This window comes from Diadema antillarum, unplaced genomic scaffold (genome assembly GCF_040938485.1).
Source record: "Diadema antillarum isolate AM-2024a unplaced genomic scaffold, OU_Dant_1.0 seq00000462_RagTag, whole genome shotgun sequence".
NCBI classification, from domain to species: Eukaryota; Metazoa; Echinodermata; class Echinoidea; order Diadematoida; family Diadematidae; genus Diadema; species Diadema antillarum.
The window spans coordinates 2,217,259-2,239,856 of NW_027271433.1; the positions used below are offsets into that span (position 1 = coordinate 2,217,259).

Sequence of the window (22,598 nt, forward strand, 5' to 3'; positions counted from 1 at the left end):
ATGACGGATAAAGGAGGAGGGGGAGTCGGCGGTGGTGGCGGCGGCCGCAGCGGGGCCGGGGGCGGAGCGACGGCAGCAGGTGAAGGGACCATTACCTTCGAAGATTTGGGAATACCGACTGCGGGGAGCAATGTTGTACGAACGCCTGTTGGACAGGTAAGGAGCGAGTATCGCTGGCTGGTCCAGTTTGACATCGACTAATACATTTGTACTTTTCAGTGCCCAGCTATTGAATGTTGTGATAACTTCCCAGCTGTAATTAGTTCAATAATATCAGTTCACTTTCAACGTAGCTCATTTTTTGAACTGTTATAAATTTAGTGTTAGCTCTTACTTAGCCAGCCCGACCTCATTGCCCCATTTCCTTGTTTCAGTGTCCTAGAAGTAGAACCAACAGAAGTCACTCTGATCAGTGAAAGGTTTATCTCTAACTGTTAGACCCTCACAAAAAAACATCTGGAATAGTCCTATGGCCTAATTTTCTCAGTAAGTTGTTTGATATAGATGTTTGTATTCATGATAAAAATTGATATGTTGGTCTTTTGTTTGTAGCAGATGTCTACCTGAAAATGAAATTCTTCCTCACTTTTTCACATGGCATGGGTAAATTCTCAACAAAAAAAAAGTCTGGTACAAACTTGATTAGACAGATCTACATGAAGTTACAAAATGGATTGTAGACCTAACACATTTAACTATTAACATAGTTTTGGCTAAGCTTAAGATGGGGCTTCAGCTTTCCAGTACTTTTGTGTGTGTGGGAAGGGGGATAACGAGAAACCTCTCGATTCTGAGTCTTATAAAATATGAAAGAACGTAGATCTACAGTTCTAAGAGGAATTCAAAGTTGATTTGATAAAAATGGGTCTTGAAATGGCTGAAATCCAAACCCAATGAGGCTTTTTTTTTTGTTATATAATATCAGGTGGGACCCATCTTTTATCAGGACCATTTTGTTTTGGTTAGGCCCTACTTTGTTTTTTGATATCTCGGCCAGTTCAAAAATGATTTTCATCAAATAAACTTTGAATTCCTCTCAGAACTGTATGCTCTTAAGATGAACTTGAATTAGCTTATGTCATTAAAGTGGTTCGTAATTTTCGTACAAAAAGTCATATCTGAATCCCCATCTCAACCAAAACTAGATCTAGACTCTATACCTTCCCCTTATTAAATGTACTAAAGACAGTACTCGTGAGGGAGCTGTATGGAGCACCCCAAAAGTTATAATTTGTAATCTTAGAATTTAATTCAAATAAAAAGTATTTGTTTATGTGAAAGCAAGAATTTCAACAAGAGAGAAGAAAAATTGTTACGACCCCTGTCATGTGACTCATGTGCCATCAATATTTTCTCTGTCTCTCCCTATCCTCCCGTCTCCTGTCTGTGTATTGCACTGTCCCGGAATGCTTGCTGACCAATAGAGGCGGTCAGTGAGGGACGTGTCCAAGTTAGAATGGGTGTTCCTCTTCCTGTCCATCGTGAGTATCCTGGTGGTCATCGGCCTCACCATCGCTAGACTGGTGGAGCTCCTTCGAGACAAAACTGGTGACAGCAATATTGATGCCACCTTTGCAGTTCTCCTCTTGTTCAATGCAGGTACATGTAGAGCACAACAGGGTGCTGTTTAAAGGCCAAGTAAAAAGAATTGTTAGCTTCTTGTCCTAACTTTTTTTTAAAGGAGAATGCAGGCACTTTTTCTTTTTCATTTTATTTATTTATTCTTTTTTTTTTTTTTTTTGCCTTTCCAGGATGCAGTAGATGTACATGTAATTAACTTGAAAATGGCCAATTCATTGCACAACACCATTCAGGTACAATTTGTAACTGTGTAATTTCCAGACAGTATTTTTGTACAATAACAATAAGCAGGCTGTGCATGTGCTGAATTTCATCTTTGTATCTTTTCAAAATGTAACAATTCTTTTTTTTGATGAAGCAACAAAATGATGCTGGCAGGAACAAGAAACTATTAACTTTCTTTACTTGGCCTCATACTACTTTCTTTCGGGGACAGTATGAGATAATGAAGATTTCACTTGTGTACAATGTAGGTGGGATATACTGTGGTAGGTTGCATGCCTTGCAGTCATGTGGTGACTACAGAAACCCCAACAGGCTAATAGCATTGGCATCATCCATTTAATCATTGATCAGTGGTTAGATTCAGTCAATAAAAAGGAAGAAACTAGATGCTAACAGAAGATTGTGAGTCTTTGACACAAAAATATCAAATTATTGTTCATTTAGATTCAAGTCAATGAACAAGAGTCCAGTGCACAGTTAAAAAAACCCAACAACAACGAAGTAGGATCCAAACAAAGCACAGGATTACACAGGAAATCTGCAGTGTATGGTTGTGGATACATATTTAATGTAGAATGTTCTATGCATTGTAGGACAACAGAATGAAATCCATACTGATTCAAGTGCATGTGATCTGGAATTGATTGGTTTTGTGTATGACCTTTCAATATAAGAGTATACATGATTCATGTTTGTTGAAAGTATTTAATTTCCTTGAGTTCCTTTGCTCTATTAGGTGTAGAATGGAACAAATCATATGACACTCAAAAACAGTGACAAACATTTTTCCATACATAGAAGCAACAGAGTGAAGAAACATGTCAAATAATCAAATCTTATAGATTTATTTTCAATCAGTGTTTGTTTTTTCAGTGAAAGAAATTGGCTTCTTTTCTTTGGTTCTTGTTCCAGTATCCTAAGTGCCCTATCATTACATGTAGCCCAAACGCATTTTGCGGGTAAAGTTATTAAAAAACAGAAAAATGCACATGCCCAGATATTCTAGTTGCTAGAAGAAAAAGAGTATCAGTATATTCAAATTCTATCATTAATGTGAGATTTTCTTTCAAAAGACTGTCACTTGCTTGATCATTAAACTTGTGGTCAGGTTGTTACAGTCTTACTGCTTCCTGGTTGCTGTACAACTATAGTATGACTTTGTGCATGCATACAATACATTATACCTCATGTCAAGAACTTAACTCGTTGAGGACGAACTGGTTCTGCTATAACGCGTATTTTCCATAGGCACCTCTGCGAGTATTCTCGGGACTTGTTTTCAATGGGTTGAGATGAAATGTGAATCCCTTGACTGTGCCTTTCTTTAGTTTCCATAAAACAGATAAGCCGACATTTCACGTAAATACTTTCTTTGATAGATGATGCCCATGTGGTAATTATAATTCTAAACGTATTATTAGCAGTTAATGTAAAACATGATAGATTGAGGCAGGAAATTTTCGCGAATTAGAGCCAACGGCCTTTTTCATGGCAGGAAATTTTCATGAATTGCCACTGGTGTTCAATGCATATAGTGTAGAAAAGAAATTTTGCATGCATTTTAATTTCGCGAATCTTAGTGCTTGCAAAATTCGCGAAATTAAAATGCACGCGAACATTCCTCGTTTTATGTTTTCACACAACTTTTGCTTCGAGCGATTTCACATTCCATATTTTGATATGTTTCTCTCCTTCTGCCAGTGTTCATACTGTTCTATGTGCTCAATGGTGTCTTTGGGGAGAGGGCCAATGAGCTGCTTATATTTGTTGCTGGCGTTTTTATCGTCCTCATTTACTGCATCATCAACTACACCACACCGGGAACCACTTCTCCAGAGGTCAAGCTGGTGAGTCTAGAACCAAACATTGGGAAAGGCAACCTGAAAGCTAAACTACCAGCCAGCAATATAGCCATTGATTGATTAGTCATTTTGTAAAATGTGAAACTCATAAAAGTTTGGATAATGTATGGGTGTGAGAAGAGGAACTGGTCAATTTCGTGTTCTGAATAGGAGGCTACTCATATTTCTGTAACGTTTTGAAGCATGTTAAGGGGTGCTATTATAAGTTGCTTTATTAGCTATTTATGAGCTGTTGCAATCTTTCATTGTCTGGCATTCATTGTACACCGTCCATCTCCGGATCCGTGTAACCAAAAGTGAAAGAGCTCTATTACACGGAAGTGCTATGAGTAAGTAGTGGATTGGTGAGTGTACACACTAGTTTCAATTTCTTCATGGCGGATCTGGGGATGCCACCCTTGGACCCTGTGGGGGATCCAAATTCAAAAATTCAAAAATTTTACATTTTCATCTTCTTGGGGGGGGGGGGGGGGGCAGGGATACAAAAACCTTTTAATTAAGGAATCTTACAATCTTCTCCAGCAGATGGAACCTGAAATGACGAGCTATTAAAATTTGATATTATGAGTACTTGAGTACATTGGTTTCGTCACTGGTTGTACAATTAAAGTTGCATACAGTTTTATGTTATATGACTTCTTCTTTATATCATTGTAAAAACTTGTAACTTGTAGTATCATAGCTCATCTATGATATTAGTCTCCAAAAATTCATACTCAATAAGCGAAAGCCCATGCTCACATTGAGAGATGCTTCCATAGTGAGGAAAAGTTGACATTGCAAGGAACTTTTAGGTGCTATAGCGTGTACAAGAGCCTAACATTTCTTGGTTTGAATTCCTCCCAGACACGCCTCATCCTCGTAGCCGCCGTTGGCCCGGTGGTGTCCATCATGGCTGTCTACATTGCAAAACAGTACTACGACTCAAGAAACCTCATCTTCCGAACGGTTGGGGCAAGCATTGAATTACAAGGTTAGTGAGGTCCTTTATAGTTCTTTCTGTTTCCCAGTCCGCTTTTCACTTGTTGGAGTTTATGTCCACTGTGGTGGTCTTGTAAGAATTGCTGGCATTCAAAATGATACTGTTTCTAAATGAAATGAATAGAACAGTGATATGGATTTTCCTGTTATGATGGCACTGTGCGATTTCATTTCAGTCTCTTCCCTGTTATGGGAAGCAAAGTGTAGTCTTTGTCAAGGTACATAACCTGCGTAGAATAACTTGGAGTGACTGGATACACATAGTACGAGTTTTAAGAGTGGTAAAAAACTAGTCATGTATATGGTGTCTGAAGACATGCACTTTAATCCTTCATGAGCTAAAATCATGCTGTATGATAACTTCTTCCAGTCCATCTTGCCCTTTACATACCGTCATTTTTTATTATTTACTTTTGTGAATGCATTGTAGTCATAAAAAGGGAAGAAATTGTCTTTTCAAGTTAAAATGACCAACAAAATGTGTAAATAAAAAAATAAGCAAATTGTCCAAAATATTTTGAATTAGATTATTTTTATTTCTCAACTTCAGTACAGCACCAGTTTGTAGTAGGTCAAATGTAAGTTGCATTCAGCCTTGCAGTTTTTTTATCTATACTTTTTTTTCAGACATAGATTGTTCTGTAAATGTATTTTACTTCATGAAAACATGCACTATGAGACCACCATAAATCACAACCTTAGCGAGATTTAGTCTTTACAACCAGCAAACAACTGATGTGGTAAGGTCAAGGGTAACACATAAAGCATCTCTCGCATGTGGGAATTTGACATTAATTCAGAAATTAAACACACACACACAGTCCTGCATTCAATCACACGTGAGAAAAATGAAGACATTTATTTGGACTTTAAGAAGTTCATAAATTGAAGATACTGATTCTCATGTATATTGCAGGTCTTTAGAAATACATTAAAAGGCACAGCAAATTGTAGGTGTCTTCAATGAAAATATCCATTTCTTAACCTTTCTATACACACTCAGCAATATATCACAAACCAGTGCATGGGTCAGATATGTTTGGCCTTTGCTTATGTCTTACTGCATTCTTGCGCTCTGAGAATGCACATCATGAATACATCGCATAGTTTAATAGAACCCCCTGCTGTTGTTTGCTTGCAAACAAGGAAGAATTTTGGTAAATCTCTTGACCCTTGGAAGCATGTTTGCAGTGCCCCCCCCAAAAAAAAAAAAAAATAAAAGATAAAAAAATAAAAAAAAGTTTGGTCACAAAGGAGTCTGCACCAAGACTACAGCATGCACCACTGGCACTGTCTCAAACTGTAAACGTTGAAATTTTCACGTGACTAATTTGCTTGCACTGAGTGGCTCCAAAAAAAAAAAATACTCAGGGGTTCTCGAATTCGCTGTGTGCAATTGTCAACCCAGTCAAGATGTGCAGAGAAAATTGTGCAAGATATTTTAGCTGGTTTTAAAATTTTCGCTAGACAAAGAGTAGCACGAAATATGCAAAAGTGAATGTACCACGAAAATTTCTGCATTTACAGTAGGCCCTGTAATGTATACTTTCCCTTGTTGGGAGAGGCTACAATGCCAGTGGTGCATGTTGTAGTCTTAGCATCTCACTCCTTTGTGACCAACACGAGTTTGTGCCTGCAAACTAGGAGGTCTGGGAGACAAAGTTTCCTCCTCTGGAAGAAGACCTACAGTTGTAGTAGCATGGGCAGAGAAGATTGGCCTATTGAATTGATCTTCATTGACTCTCCATTGGGGTTCATTGGAAAAGCATGACAAACACAACCTGCTAGTATTGAATTGCCCATCAGCATTTTTTTTTTATATATATTCCTCATCTCGGGAATTGCTTGGGGGACAAATGATTTGTCTGCCCCAAACATTTCCGTAGGGGCGTGGCAAATGTGCATTAAAGCATATATTCATTATTAACTTTTGACTCGATCGCAGTTCTTCTGTTTCCTACCTAGAGATACATGACATTAAAATTTGTTATAGGGATGCTGGAATATATATTGCCGAGTTGGTTTAGCCTTTCCAATTAGTGAATCCCCATGCTACTATGTGTCTAAAGGGAGCTCTACCATTTTCAGTGGTACCCTAGAGATAAAATTTTCAGTCACTTGTTCATGCAGTCATTGTAAGAGAAAGAGCAAAGAAAGGCATAATGATTACTGCCAGGAGACTGTCCTTGCATGTAGTGGCGTGAATTAATACGCATGTCCAAAGCATGATACAGTGGCGGAGCCAGAGGGGGGTGCATTCGGCGCACACCCCCCCCCCTTTATTTTTCGTTAAAAACAAAAGAAATAAAAAGAAAAAAAATGAAATGAAACCCGGAAGTGGCACCAGAAATATTAGTTGCGCCCCCCCCCCCCCCCCTTTACAGAATTCCTGGATCCGCCCCTGTGATATACATGTAACCACCAACATGATGGCCCCCTTCCGTCATGTAGTCCCACTACAACTGCCAAACAACAAGGGTTAAGACAGTGCACTCAGTAGTTTTATATTGGATACATCAGGAATTAGCCATTGTTATCAAGAAAATTAAACTAATGTGATTGTTTTGTTTTTTTATTTCAATAATAGATATCAGTGATCATTTTGAGGCATAGGTTATTGCAAGTGGTGGTGTTTCAGCAAAATATGACCCAGATAACCGGTTGAGGACGGGCTGAATTTGCTACAACACGCATTTCCCATAGACACCTGCCCGAGTATACTCAGAACTCATCCTCATTGGGTTAATTGGATTAGAGTCTTGATGACATGATGATGAAAATTATAAAAAGAATTTGATACATTAAGAGTTTCATCGGTATGGAGTTTGCACTGAAGCATTTGTCTGATTATTAGTGGGGGCACCGTGGCATGGTGGATAAGACTCTTGACTTTCAATGGAGGTCTCAGGTTCAATTATTGCCAAGTGCTTCTGTCCTCTGACAAGGTGTTTTTACCCAATAGCATGATATATTCTTGACCTAGGGGTAGATGCTTGGATAGTAATAAATGCAGGGCCCTCATGTACAGCAGTGCTAACACTGAAGAGGCTACCCTGGGTAAATAAGACCAAATTATTATTATCATTATTATTATTATTATTATTATTATTATTATTATTATTATTATTATTATTATCATCATTATCATTATTATCATTATTGTTATTATTTTATTATTATTATTATTATTATTATTATTATTATTATTATTATTATTATTATTATTATTATTATTATTATTATCATTATCATCATCATTATTATTATTATTATTATTTTGTTATCATTATCATTATTATTTACCAAGCAGCACACTGCACAACCACAGCAGGTTATGTTATCAAACTGGAATATGACAATTCCCGATGGGGCATTCATCATGTACATGTACCAGTCCTGAGTGTGAGGAGAGTATGAGATCAGTATCTAGAATCAGTGATCAATAACCACATGATAGGATGACTGCATGGTTCATGACTGATCACTGTTTGTGAAGGGAAACTTGTGGTCGGCCAGGATATATAATCCTGGAAGAAAGCTCCAATGTTCAACAAGTACTTGCCCATCATGTGAGGTGCCCTAGTTTGTTCTGCATTGCTTTACAGACTTTCCACGTTAGAGCCTCTCTTGGTGTAAAGTTTCTGCAAAGAAATCTTTGCAATTAGGATATCCAAGAAATGACAAAACTAAACTGTTTTGATCAGTTGAAGAGTGTCCAAATGAAAGTATCAAAGATTTATTCAATGTTGGTTTGCTTTTGTTCAAGTAAAGGTATCCATATCAAGTCAACAACACCTACAATCTTATTGATACAAACTCAACTGGAAAAGTACAGTAGGTTAGCCCCTTCCCCCCCCCCCCCTAAAAAAAAAAGCAATTAAAGAAAGGGAAAAGGTTGCTCACACAAAGTAATATTGTAACACCCATGTTTTTAATAAAGGTGACAATTCAAGTGTTTGTGTTTTTTTTTTTGCTACATTGTCCCATGGTTTTAACATAGTGTGGACTTAAAACGAATATTGTTTTTTTCAATGTCATGTTTCAATGGGTCATTTCATTTTTCCTCAAATTGATGGGGTGAAGAAAAAAGTCTCAGAAGAACAATTGCATAATTGTTGTTTGTGTGCTATCTTTTCACATAAAACACCAATTTAATACAGATTATATTTCTAGGTAGGACAATACTTTTAGGAGGGCTGACCACATTTTTGTTTGGTCATCAGTTTTATAATTGTCATATTATTATCATTATTATTATTAGTAGTAGTAGTAGTAGTAGTAGTAGTAGTGTATTATTATTATTATTATTATTATTATTATCATCATTATTAGTGTTATGTTTCATTTTGTTCATTTCATTTTCAGGAGAGTGGCAGTGTACAAATATATCTCTCGAAAAAAACAATAATATGGAAATAAAAATACATATTCTCAATATGTTGAAATATAAACACCATAGATTAAGGAAGAAATAGATAAGCATTTACAAGTTATTTGATGTTGAAAATGGAGGGGAAGCTAAAAAGCAGCTAAAAAGGGGAAGCTAAAAAGCAATGTTGTTGTTATCATTTACACAATTTTGTATACTGATAGCATGGCTGACATAAACCTCTTTAGTTCCTGCCTTCCTCTTTCTGAGGCCCTTCAATGCTACTCTTGCTTGACTATGCATTAGAAATTATCCCCTTTAAATTCTTTGCATGCTACAGAAAAAATCTTGTACAATTAGCAATGTCTGAGTCATTATGATTATTAATCTAATATGCTGGTACGTCTGTATAGTCATGCAAGAGTATACATCTGTGCTTGGAATGTATGAACCATACATGCATAAATTTGAGGAGTGTTCGGATTGTCATTGGAAGTCCATTTAGATCAAGCTGAGCGCTGATTGCTCAAACATGTCGTAGTACTGTTCACTTTATACATTGTAAATGTACACTTAGAATTCAGCATACACCTAGAATTAAGTAAAGCTCGATTGGAAAGCATTGTGCAGGGTGTGGCAAAGGATATCTCTTAGTTTGCGTGAAGGTATTTGGGTAAGAACCTCATACATTTGTCAGGCTGGTACCCCATTCATACTGCTCACCCATCTGTGAATGTAAGTTGCTCATTCCAAGTAGGCATTTCATTTGAGCACCCTGCAACCACACCCTGAGCACATGTGAGTGTAGAAACATATTTTGGCAAAACATTACTACAGTTCAGACTTACAAATATTGTTTGATGAGCATGAAACAGGTTTTTAACAAGTCCTTTTGTCAGTGTGAAAGAGCTCTTTTCTCCTCATAGGAGCTTTTTCTTCACAACCTTCAATTTCAATATTACGCTTCCTCCACTTTCGCTTTCAAATCCTCTATGATCTTGTGACTTAGCTCTTCATGGCAGCACAGTACATTAAAATTTGTTGATAACACACATCCCTGTTTTTCCATTGTTTTAAAGTACGAGCCCTTTGTTTACAAATTTAGCAAGATACACTTGTAAATAACTGTTTCTGTCTGTGTGAGGATATAACTGGTGCTCACATATGACAAACATATATGGAAAAATATGTCACATGCATTTTTTTTTTTTTTTTTTGGATTGCTATACGTATTGCCTTCAGGACAGGCATTCACCTTTAGATTTTTTAAATGAGACAAAATAGTGGTTCCACTACTCAAGGGTTGTTGGATACAAAACCACTTTTAAGATGCAGTCATTGCATTAATTCAGTAAAAGATTTTTTTTAAAAAGAATATTGTATACAATATTCTTCTGACCAACAAAGGGCCAAAAATGCATTTCAGGCTTGAGTTAAACCATAGACTGAGCATGATTTAAAAAGCAACACAAATTTTTGCAATGTGTAACACAGCACATACAAAGTTGTGGAAGCAGGGCTCTACAGCTTAAAATGCTGTACGCTGGGCAAATGAGAAATTTTCGATTTCTCCAGAAAATGTGTGATTCATTATTGCTGTAGATAGTGGACATGGAAGCAGTGTAACAAGTAGCGTCAGTATGTTTGCATTCTTTGCAGACATTCACTTGATTGAAGACCTCTAGAAATATACTGGTATCAAGTACTCTATGCTATAAAAATGTTTGTCGTGTCATTCAAGCTGGTATGCAGGTACATGGTACTCCCTTACAGTTTACCAGCCCATAGTGACTAGACACAACAAGGTGCTATTGGCCATGGCTCATAAAATGCTGGTAACTGGGTAACAAGTTTTGAGTCATCAGTGAATGAGATCCCGACATGGCTCAACTCATGCCGAAGGGATTTGCCCTCGACTCTATTTACAGGCATCACTAGTGACAGGGAACTAGGTGAATAAAGGGGAATTAGGAGCCAGAAGTGGAGAGTAGGCTGGAATACATGACTACCAGCCACAGAACTGCCAAAAAGTCACCAAAATCATTTTCTGACTTTGATGGGATATCTGAGAAGGAATACTGTAAATTCATGTCTCATAGGGAAAATTGTTTCTAATCAAGCTAAATATTGCTCTTCATCCATTTATTCATTCATTCAATTTTAATTCATTTGAGTTCATTTATTTGAATTCATTAATTTGAATGAATGAATGAATAAGTCACAACTTGAATCTATTATAGCTGGGGTAAGATGATAAGTTTGGTGTCTTTGAAAGCTAATAACTCCATCGAAGCTTGGGTTAAGTGGGTTAATTGTCAGAAAACAGGAAATGTTAAAAATTTTGTGGACAAAAAAAAAATCAGCTAGCACACGCTGAAGTAATATTTCTGTATTGATCATTGCATGAAGTTTCTAGAAGGCAAATGTATAAAGGACAAACTTGTGACAATACAATTAGTAAATTACTTTGTTGTTTGCTCTTCAAGAACATGTGAGATTTTTGTAAAACAATGAAATGAGGCCACCTTTACTCAAAATCGTGCTGCATCACCAAGAATATGAACACTAAAATGTACTCTACACTTTACTCTCATTCAGAATGGTATATCTGTACCATGATTTACTACAGACACAATAGATCTAACATCACTGCACAATGCATTTCTGTCTTTATTGTTTAATGTTGTTGGTCAAATTATATAACATCTTCATTTTCTTTTTGAAAAGTGAATCTATACCTATAATTGTAGGGAACACATAAATTGTATATATCAGTCACTTCATTAGAAATATAATGTTGACTTCTGTACTCAAGAGAAGAAAAAAATGCAAACAAAAAACTCAGATTTTCATATTTTCAGGGGAGGGGTTCTACATCATTGTATTGCTCGATTTAAGCAAAGAATTAGACTTAAAGTTAGAGGATGACTATGATATGTGACCCTGCATCACAAAACCAACAAAAAGTTGCCAGACATGGATTTTTAGTTAAGGGCAGATTCTGAAAGAGCAGACTCTAAGCTTGAAAATGATGTATAATTCAATTAAAATGGTCTCTCCCTACCTATCTAAGTATTGGAAAGAAAGCACATACTCTGGAAAAGTGTGAACTGAGAAAAGAGGCTCTGAAGTACAGGGTCTAATCAAGTGCTTTCATAATACCAAACCGTACTAGCTTTGCGATGAATGGGACAAAAAACAGGATGTAAAGCACTGGAGCAACAACAATGAAGGGATTATCAGATTTAGCTGCAATTGAGCAGGGGCCATGCTCTATTAAAAACATTCTGTCCATGATTAATGCCAACTTTCAAAGCTGTAGCATTATCCTTCCAAAATTCATTAGAGTTGAAAGTGAAGAGTGTGCAAAGCATTTTCAAGAAATGAAAAGGGGCCTCTATTAGACATATGTACCTGATCTCACTACTCTACAAAAAAAGGATTGTAGAAAAACTGCTGAAAACACATTTTTCCATTCATTTTATGATCCCAAACTCGGGAATAATGTAGAAGAAGAGTAGCTCTTTCAGAAAATATGAACTTATGTTTCATTTCTTTTGGTTATTTGTAATTGATGAACCAAGGTATGATTCCATATCAAACAAATCACTCTGAAAGATCAGAATTATAAAATATCACAAAACTATTCCTAATCATGATTTTCCATGTGCAAACCCTATGGCAAATATAAGCGTATACATCAGTTACCATCATGCCTTCACTGAAATTGGCATGGTGCTAAAAGGAAATATCTAAAGTGCACATTATTTTGCACACATGTTCCTAAGAACCTAGGTTTATTGCTATATTAAACACATAAAAGTTTAGAAGTCAGGGACATGAGATATTTCTATTTAAATCTACACCATAATTTCCCAATTTGATGTCCTTTTTCCGTAACGTCAGTTACTGTCACATTTTCACTTGCTATGTGATAAGAAATGCAGTTTGAGAGAAAAACTTTCCACCTATTTCTTCATTCTCATGAACTCATTCATCAATGCTAATTACAAGCCCCGGGTGATTTCGTTCACAAGACTACAACATAAACAATTTTATGAAAATCCTTACGCCTAACATCAGTTACCATGGAATTGCCCTATTACATCTTTAAACCTTACCTTGTTTTGAATGAACCGACCCTCTCCATTGCTCAGATGTGCTCGAATGTCTTTCATGGTTTTTTTTATATTTAATGTGTTTTACATTCTATTTCCATCCTGCTACAGATATGTGCCAATATATGTTCCTGTGTGAATCATTGCTGAAATTTGATCTTCAGTTAGAGGTGAGATAGATAAACTTCCTTTACCATGATTGTAGTCTCATCCTTAATAGTGTCAAGGTGATGATGATGAGAATTGTTCTTATTGTAGTAATTATTGCAATCATTGTTTTTCATATCCATGTTGTTGTCACCTCCCTTGCTCACCATTGCTGTTTCCCTGCCCAGCCCTTACATTCTCCCAGACCTACTGTTTCCCCCACCCCTCCCCACCTCTTTCTCACAATGTGCCTGTCACATCTTCAATTCCTTTCCTGCATCATCCTCACCCTCCCTCAACTTGTCCCTGTTCCTTCATTGTCAGATCTTTACCCTCTTTATGCCCCACCTGGAAACCCCATCCACTCTTACATTTGCTCCGTCTTTGCTCACTATTACCTCACTTTTCCCTACCATTGCCCTCTCTAAAATCACATCCTCCTACCTGTTCCAAACCCAGCCATACCCTCCCCTACCATGAGCTATCCTGTATTAACACTAAGTACATGTACATGGTATACAATGATGTACTTGTGTCACTTTGTCATTTGTCATCATAGAAGCAACACTCTAACAGAAATTTATCCTTTAGCCCTTAACTTGTACTATTTCCTTGTCACATCTGCTGCCGTGCTTTCTTTGCCGTTTACCACAGATGCTGAAAACTAACTGCCATTGAACAGAGATTACCTGAATCTCCCTAATCCCTGCTGTATGTAATTACTGCCTAAAACTGTACCTGTTGGACTGAGGCACATTGCTGTATAATACCTATTTAAAGGGGACTGGCTATAATACATGTATGACTAACTCACAACTTTATAGATCAAATTTGGAGTAGTTAAAGGTGAATGCTGATGGAATGGAAAAGCATACCAAGTTACAGCTAAATGCCTTGGTACTTTGAAAGGGTTTATCTCAAAGTTTGTACACAAAGACCTCTGCTCAGCGGCATAGAATTCCACACACTTTTCAGGGCACCTAGTTGTAGAGGAGCAAACCACACATTCAGGGTCAGATACCAGTAACTTATAAGAGGTGGAAATGACAGGGTAGAAGTTGGATAAGGAGCATGTTATGTACCGTACATTATGGTGGCATGCCAGAAATAGCTTTGACATACAATGTATACACACAGTGACTGTTCCCATTACAAATACAATGTATGTAGCCCAGGAGATACCTTGACAATACAATTGGAGCATATGTTTGATGGACTTTATAACTCAATACTTAATAGCTTATGTTGAAAAGTTTGCAATACTACAGTTATGAAATATTATTCATAATAGTATTTTTTATAACAGGTGAGACACTAAATTGACCTTGGTAATTATTAAACCCATTGAAGACTAGTCCCTTGTATTCTTGTGCTAGTGTCTATGAGAAATTTGTGTTGCAGCTAAATTAGCTCATCTTCGACAGGTTACATTGTAATTCAATACATCCATGTATCTAGTAGTACTTCCTAAAAGATCTAGAGAGGGAAAGCTCAATGGTAAATGGTGCAATGTTGTATGCCCAAGCCATTACATGATACTCAGCTTGCATTCAACTGAATACTACAATGCTCATCTCAGCCCTTGACCTAAGTTTTGTACTTTGACTGATACTGGCAACCATGCCTTTGGTACACTTTTTGCTGATCTATGTCAGCCAAGGTTTGAAGGTTAGGATTCAACAACAAGCTATTGTATTCAACAGATGCCCTCTGTAAATAATTGTGCTATGTACAACCATATAAGACAACTCTATCTAAAATGACTTGAAAGAAAAACAGATGGTATTTCCTTTAACATTACCTGAGATAGCTCAAATCGGAGTCTATATTGAGAATAAACAAAGTCACCTTCGATGGGTTAGTATGCATGCAACCAGAAATCTTGCCATTGATCAATCTGATCATCATATATGAATACTTCAGCCCTATTTAGCATAACACACTATGGGTGAGAGAGAGAGAGAAATTTCAGAGAAGTCATTTGGCAAAGACTAACCACAATAAACATACTGTATACGCCATATATTTCGCGAGTCTAAATTTTTGCAAATCGGGACTTCCCGACAATTTCGCGAGTGGTAAAATTCGTGATCGTGGAGTAATGTACTGAACGGAGAAATGTATACGCGTACGTCACATTCATATCGGCATTAGAGTCAATAATTTCGAGTGTTTTTGATTTTGCGAATAGGAGCCGACTCGCGAAATTCGTGAAAATAAAAACCTCACGAAATATTTGGCGTATACAGTATTTCATTCTATTTTCCAACTCCTTGCCAGGTAAATCAAGCTATTTCTTCATACACATGTACATGTGTATTTTGAAGTCTTTATTTTGAAAAGACCTTGAATGTTTCAAATGCAACTTGGTCCTTGATAAGTGAACATGGAAGCAACTGTCAAACACAAATAACACTATGGACTCACAATACAAATCTAACAAGTGGTAACAGGAAGTCTACTTCTCTGACAGACATTTGCCACTAAAAATACTTAAAGGACAAGTTCACCTTTTAATAGTGTGGACCAAGTAAATGCAGCAATATTAGTAGAACACATCAGTGAAAGTTTGCCCCTTTCAAAGGCATTCTGTAGTTTACTTGGGCTGAAATTTTTCTGTGAAAATACGGAAATCAATGTGTTTTCAAGTGATGAAGCTGTCAAACTATTGAAGCAGGAAATTCCAAGTTAATCAGGGAAGGTTTAAAGTTTTTCCATAATTTCCTAGTCCAGTTCCCTCCAAATAAAGTGCATGAAGAACCAAGTGTTAGGAGGGCATGATAGTTATGGAAAATTGTGCATGGTTAGGTGTGTTGGCTCAGTAAGTAGAGCGGCTGCCTCACAATCGGGAGGTCGTGGGTTCGAACCCCGGCCGCGTCATACCAAAAGACGTTAAAAGATGGGAGTTACTGCTACCTTGTTTGCCGTTCAGCAGTTGAAAAGGTTAGAGCAACGTCGATCTGGCGCTGCTCAGTGGCTCCCGGGCCCACGATCAATTGGGCAAAAAAGAATTTCCATTTTCGGACAATAAAATTTGGAGTTTATATCCAAAACAATTATTATTATTATAATTGCTTTGAAAGTGATTTTTTGCCAAGTGTGCTGTTTCAGCAATTATTTCGAGACCATTTCAAGCTTTCATTATGCCTGTATACTCATGGGTTGGAGAGGGCATACCCATTGGTTGTCAAGGTAAGCCCTATGAAGAATACAGTCAAACCTGTCTATAAGCGGCCACCCAAGGAAAACGACAAAAGTGGCCACTGTAGAGAGGTGGCCACTATAGATCTATAGGTCAGTGGCCAATTTGAATTTCAACACTTGCATTGTGTGATAGCATAAAATACCACATGTTCTTAAAACAACAACAACAACCAAAGAGCAAATAAGTTTGCATGAGCAGCTATAATATGCGGATTTTTAATTTTCTTTTAGCCTTCTTCTGTTCTTTTAATAGGACTCTTAGAATTTACACACTAGGCATTTTCACATCAGCCTGATAAAAATTCAAGCTCGAGATATTTTTCGCAGAAAATAGTCAGCAAAATAGCTCGCTATTTCGAAACATCGGGCTGATGTGAAAACGCCTAATGAACGTAAGAGCTAACCTATTCATGGCTAATTTAATGGTTAGTAAAATTTTTGTGGCGGCTGTACGCAGTTGCGTAATCACCAAGGGATACAAAGTGAATGGCCGCTGGCCGCGTTAGCAGGTGACTGCTATATATAGTGTCTATAATACAGCATTTGGTGCAGGGGATTTTTCAGTGGCCACTACAATGTATCACAAGCTGGTGGCCGCTAATATAGGTTTGACTGTACATTCATCATGAAGATTCACCATTGATAGTAATGCTCTGCTTCTGATGTCTACTTGTGTCGAGAAAGAGAAGAATTAGCTGACCTTTGAACCCTCTCTCATCCCCACCCAATCATACGTACGTGCAGGTCAGTATGGTCATTTTGGTCCTGGAGAATGGTGTCAAGCAAATTGAACTACTGGAGCAGCTGGTTATCGGTATTGGCATCGCCTATGCTGTCATATGGGCTATAATCGGCTTTTTAGTGGTGAGTATCAATACAGTATACTCTGTACAATGTCATGGAGATTTGTTGTAAGATTATAACCCCATAAAAGTTGAAAATACTTCTTTTTTTTTCTTATTATAGCTGATTCCTGTGTATGTACTGGTAGGTGCTCATCAACAAAGTCTGTAAGCCTTAATTCCAATGATTTCACTTCATGACCACGTCATCTTCGGCATGATTATTGAACACTTGTAACTGCAGTGTGAGTAAATGAAAGTGGTATATTAACCTGAGATGTCATATGTCACAACTATTTCTTTTTCAATTCTCAGTTTGAACTAAAGGTGGAAACACACACACACACACACACACACACACACACACACAGATGGGCATGCTAAAATTGTGAAGATGTGTGCAGTTCTACCATTACTGTCATCATAGAGTGGATTTCATTGAACTGTTAGGAGGCTCAGAAAAGAGCTTTCTTCTACATGTCATACTATTTATGGTGTGAAGAAAGGAGGTTAGGTGTTATTGTTCCAGAAATGCCACATAAAAATGAAGTCAAATTTTAAGATGATATCTACTTACTTTTGCGTCTTAATCAAAATTGGCAACTTGTATTGATGATATTTCAAAATTGTTAATTCTCTTTTTAAAATATATTGACAATAAAATCTTTGTGTAGCCCTATTAGTACGTGCATATCCCCATTTTACAACCAGTATGATATGAAATTTGCCTTCAATTTCTATTCATTCATTTATTTTCAGAGTGCATTACTATGGGTTTTTATTTCAGGGAAGGGGATCTGCAGCAGTTATTATATCATATCATTATTTTATATTTAAAGACTCATTGACTTTTGATGATGACTAGCTCCATTCTTTGACCTTGTCTACAGATGCGATATGAAAACAGACAACTTGCGTGGCTCTTTTTCATCACAAGTGTGTTTGAGCCAGCCTACATCATCTACAAGATAGTACTTGTGAGTTATTCATACTGTCCTTTGTTTTTCATGCTTTTAAATATAGAAATGATATAAGGCAAGAGAAAGTGTTGAAACATGTTGGTCTTTTCTATACGCTCTGATGTAATTGTTATTTCCTGTTATGGATAGGTGCTCCTCATTTTCTTTGAATTCCTGGGAACGTGGTAACTGGTCTCTGAGGATAAGGGTCGCAGAATTTCCTGTAATACTACACTCTTAAAGGACACCATTCTTTCTCTCATGACTCATGATTAGTTTCCGCAAAACAGAAGCCGTCCCACATTTTTAGACATTGAACACAATTTGTCCTTTTTAAATTCACTTTTATAGCAGAATGATACAGTACCTGTCCCAAATACTGCTTGCATTCACAAACCTTGGCTTTCAAGTTGATGGCAATGTCGAATTGCACATGTATGCTCATGATTTGTTTTTGCCACTGTCATGCCAAATAGAGAGAGGACAGTGGGCACTATGGAAAAGCAAATGTGCATTATATTGCTTGTCTCAAAAAGGCCATAGTCAGCATTTTGTAGCCTTTTTGAGCTGCTGTGTGTACACAGCATACTTGTAATGTCGTTGGTTGTGTCTCATCTTCGTCATCACTGTCTCCTCTGTTTTAAGTGTGTCTCATGTTTTTGCGCATACAGTCAACCTTGCTTACGTTGACCTCGCATAAGTTGAATAATTGCCTGTTAAAGTCAAAGGTCTTTTCAAGTCCTCTTCTCATTATGTTCTTTCTATTATATCCCCTCATAAGTCAAATTTTTTCAAAGTCAAAGCTCTTTCTTCAGTCCAAATAGATTCGACTTGGGCAAGGTTGACTGTATTCATCATTTCACTTTCTTTCTCATGGCATGGTACGTTACAGTACAGTACGGTACGGTTCTGTTCGCTTTTGAGCGCTTGAAAATGGCCCTAGTCCCTGCCCCCAGTACCCTTAAAGTCCTGAACACATAGGATGGAGACCTGGGGGAGACAATTGTGTGTGACAGTGTGTGTATATATATTTATGTTATTTTTTCCTATCATGGCCATTTTCTGTGTTGCAGGTGGCACAGGAATTCGACAGGCAGGAAGACATGCTCCTGAATTACGCCATCATCGTGTGCGGCATCCTGGGTCTTATCATCAGAGTGGCGGTGGTACTCTGTATGGCAAAGGTCTACTCCAATTTTGGCAGGGGACTCAAGGAAAAAGGTACTTGAAGAGATGACAATGGTTACTCTTTAATTGATGGAAAATCCTTCTTTTTTTGTAACAAGACCTCAGAATACTGCGCTGCCGGTCACAAAGAATAGCATCTGTGTATTTGGTGCGCAGAAGTGATTTTTTGCCATTATGAATTCATTGTTGAGGGATGTATTGAAAAAATTTAATGCTAAAAGCATTTTGTTCTTCTTCTTGAGGATTTCCTCAAAGTGAATGTGGCCTTGAATAATGTGTGTATATTTGTGTAATCCGCACTGATTCATTTTGTGGATTTTTTATGCCTCCGCCACGAGGTGATGCCGGAGGCATTATTTTTTATGAATGTGGCCTTGGATAATGTGTGTACATACGTCTTTTTTTGCTCTGCACAACAGCATTTGGAGATGAGAGGAATGGAGACACCTCCCCGTTTAGTCCCAACGAACACACGCCAGGACCCTCTGGCTACCAGGGAGTGGATTGAGATGAGGCGCGTGCCACACGCTCCATCGCCAGGCAACCGTGTGACCCATCTTGCTGGTATAGGGGGATTTCCCTACGTCACCTTGTGCAGACTCCACATATCTCCCACCACTGTCTCCAAATATGCATTTCTTTCGATCTATGTGTCGTGGTGAAATTACGTTGTAGTGCATGGTTTCCAAGTGGGACCAAGGTCATTAAACTGTGAATGAAAGTCCTGTTCTTACTGTGTATTACTTTGATATTTTTAACACTATGCATCCAATTCATGAAATGTACAATTTTGATGGCCTTTTTTTTCTCTCTTTTTTTTTCTTTCTAGAGGAAGGAAGTGGCTAGAATAGATTTTAAAAAATATGTTAAGTGCAACAGCATGCAGAACGTCATTGCCTATTTGCTGCTGGTTGACAATGTTGACATAAGGTCACTGACAAATGCATTAAGTACCTCTTCTTTTTTTTTTATTCATCATTGTTGTTGTAACTTCAATATTCAGTGGTGGATCCACAGGGGGGCACACCGGCGGCCAGCGTGTGCCCCCTCTTTATTCTTTTGTGAAAGCAAAATAAATCAAAAGGAAAAAATGGGGGGGGGGCACATGTGCCCCCTTTAATTTTGTAAAGGCGCCTTCCCTTTAGGAATTCCTGGATCCGCCCTGATGTGTATACTGTAATATTCTTTTCAAAATGTTATGGTAATCAAAGTGTTAGTTACTCAGCCATTAGAAGCCTGCCTGTTATTTGTGCACATGCTCATGTTGCTCCTGTCACTCTTAGTCTGAATAGGTCATCTGTAAAGTGTCAAGACAGTTTGTACATCACCTTGGATGTACTTTATTCAGTGAATGAGAAATGAGTGAATGAGAGCATTCCCTGCGTAGATAGTACATTGTAGGCATTGCGTCATGTGCAAAGGCATGATGGTGTTCATACACCTGTATATAACTGTGGGGCCTCATCTTTACTTCAAAGTGGATCTTGAGGTGAACACGTCAAGGAATCATTTTTAGTTTGGGCATTAGAAATTCATTCACACTCGCACATTTCCTGTCGTGGAAACTCATGCAACATCCAGGGTTTAGTGGAAATACAGAAAATTACTTGATAGTAAGGGATAAAAATATAAACAAGACGGTCAGTAGTGACACAGTGTCTTTCTTGGCTTCTCATAAGTAACCTCTGCATAGAGCTCAAACACTTTTTTTTTTCTCTCTGCTTTTCAACGAAAGATGTGTGAGATCACACTCACACATTTTGAGTTTGGGCATTAGAAAGTCACACTCACAAGTTTCCTGTCATGGAAACTCATACAGCATTCAGGGTTAAGTGGAAATACAGAAATGTACTTGATAATACAGGATAAAAATATAAACAAGACGGTCAGTGGTAACACAATGTCTTTCTTGGCTTCTCATAAAGCAACCTCTGTGTAAAGCTCACAACACTTTTTTTTTTCTCTCTGCTTTTCAACGTAAGATCCGTCCTCTTGGAGGATCCCACTGAAGTTTGTATCTGGTTGAGAATAAACAGTATACAAATGGTGCACGGGACAGAGTGGATCAGTGAAAATTGAATGTGCGGGTTTAACTTTGGAACTGTTTAAACCCACGAGAGCAGCGATTGGGTTTTTAGACTATTTCCAAAGCTGAATGAGAGCATCAAATTCTCACTGATCCACGACATAGGCCGTTTTATAAAATGGGCCCATAAATTCATGAAATTCAACCTTTTTCCCATCATGCATCTGGTACACCTACAACACTATACATGGCGTGAGCCACGTATTCAGATTTTACCAAATGCATGGCTCTGTATGGATCAGTAAAAATTAATTCTGCCTTGATAATTGACCAATCAGATCGCACAGATTCTAAAGCCCATTTTATGACTACAACTTTCCCACCATGATCTCATTTTTACCAATCTGACATCAGGTTTGTCTCTTTCTTCAATACTCCTCCTCTCTCTCCTTCTTTCTGTCTTCACTCTCTCTCTCTCACTTGTTTTTTCTCATTATTTCTTTCTCTTTATCTCCATCAGCTGGGAATCTCGTGATAGCAAGCTGTTTTCTTTTCAAATAGACATGATTGTTGTCTGAGATGATTTTGACATTAAAAGAGACCTTGCCATGTGTTGTAGAATTCCAATAGTGAAGTTTGCCTGACTTTTGTCTAACAGCTACGGTATATCCTTGACAGATAGAGAAGGCATACATGTGTAAAAACTTGAATACTACCGGTATTTCCGAATTTCTGGTGCAAGTACAGAGTACTTTGGTGGTCTCAAGCCTCAAAGGTACATGAGATAATTAGTGAAGTAATGTAATTTTGTCTGTTTTGTGCAGTAGTGACTTTTTTAAAATTGTGTTAGGTATCACTGTCTTTTTATGGTGGATTTACAGTCACTTGGTGCTTGTCAACATTCCACAAATTAATAAACTCTCTAATTAACTCTCTTTTAGAAAATTCATTGTATCACATTATGTTTGTTCTTAATCATTGATGAATTGCAATGTCATTAGTATTATTTTTGTGGGAGAAGATATAAAAATCTGTTTTGTTTTGTTTTGTTTTACTACAGATCTTATATACACAGTATACTGCAGGTAAATAAGGA

The 22,598-nt window shown here is 37.5% G+C and overlaps 1 protein-coding gene across 1 annotated transcript; it reads left to right on the top strand.

Annotated features, from left to right (window-relative positions):
• LOC139733190 (uncharacterized) lies at nt 1-20,407 on the top strand. The gene is made up of 9 exons (XM_071644033.1): nt 1-156; nt 1,425-1,599; nt 3,508-3,653; nt 4,515-4,641; nt 13,248-13,306; nt 17,232-17,351; nt 18,220-18,306; nt 19,362-19,509; nt 19,896-20,407. The coding sequence occupies exons 1-9, from the start codon at nt 1-3 to the stop codon at nt 19,982-19,984; spliced, it is 1,107 nt and encodes a 368-aa protein (XP_071500134.1). The 3' UTR covers nt 19,985-20,407.
• Nucleotides 20,408-22,598: the final 2,191 nt, after the last annotated feature.

Coding starts and splice junctions, on each gene's coding strand:
- LOC139733190 (XM_071644033.1), top strand. CDS start 1: ATGACGGATAAAGGAGGAGGGGGAGTCGGCGGTGGTGGCGGCGGCCGC. Junction 4,642..13,247: donor GGCAAGCATTGAATTACAAG/GTTAGTGAGGTC, acceptor ATCCTGCTACAG/ATATGTGCCAATATATGTTC. Junction 13,307..17,231: donor AATTTGATCTTCAGTTAGAG/GTGAGATAGATA, acceptor ACGTACGTGCAG/GTCAGTATGGTCATTTTGGT.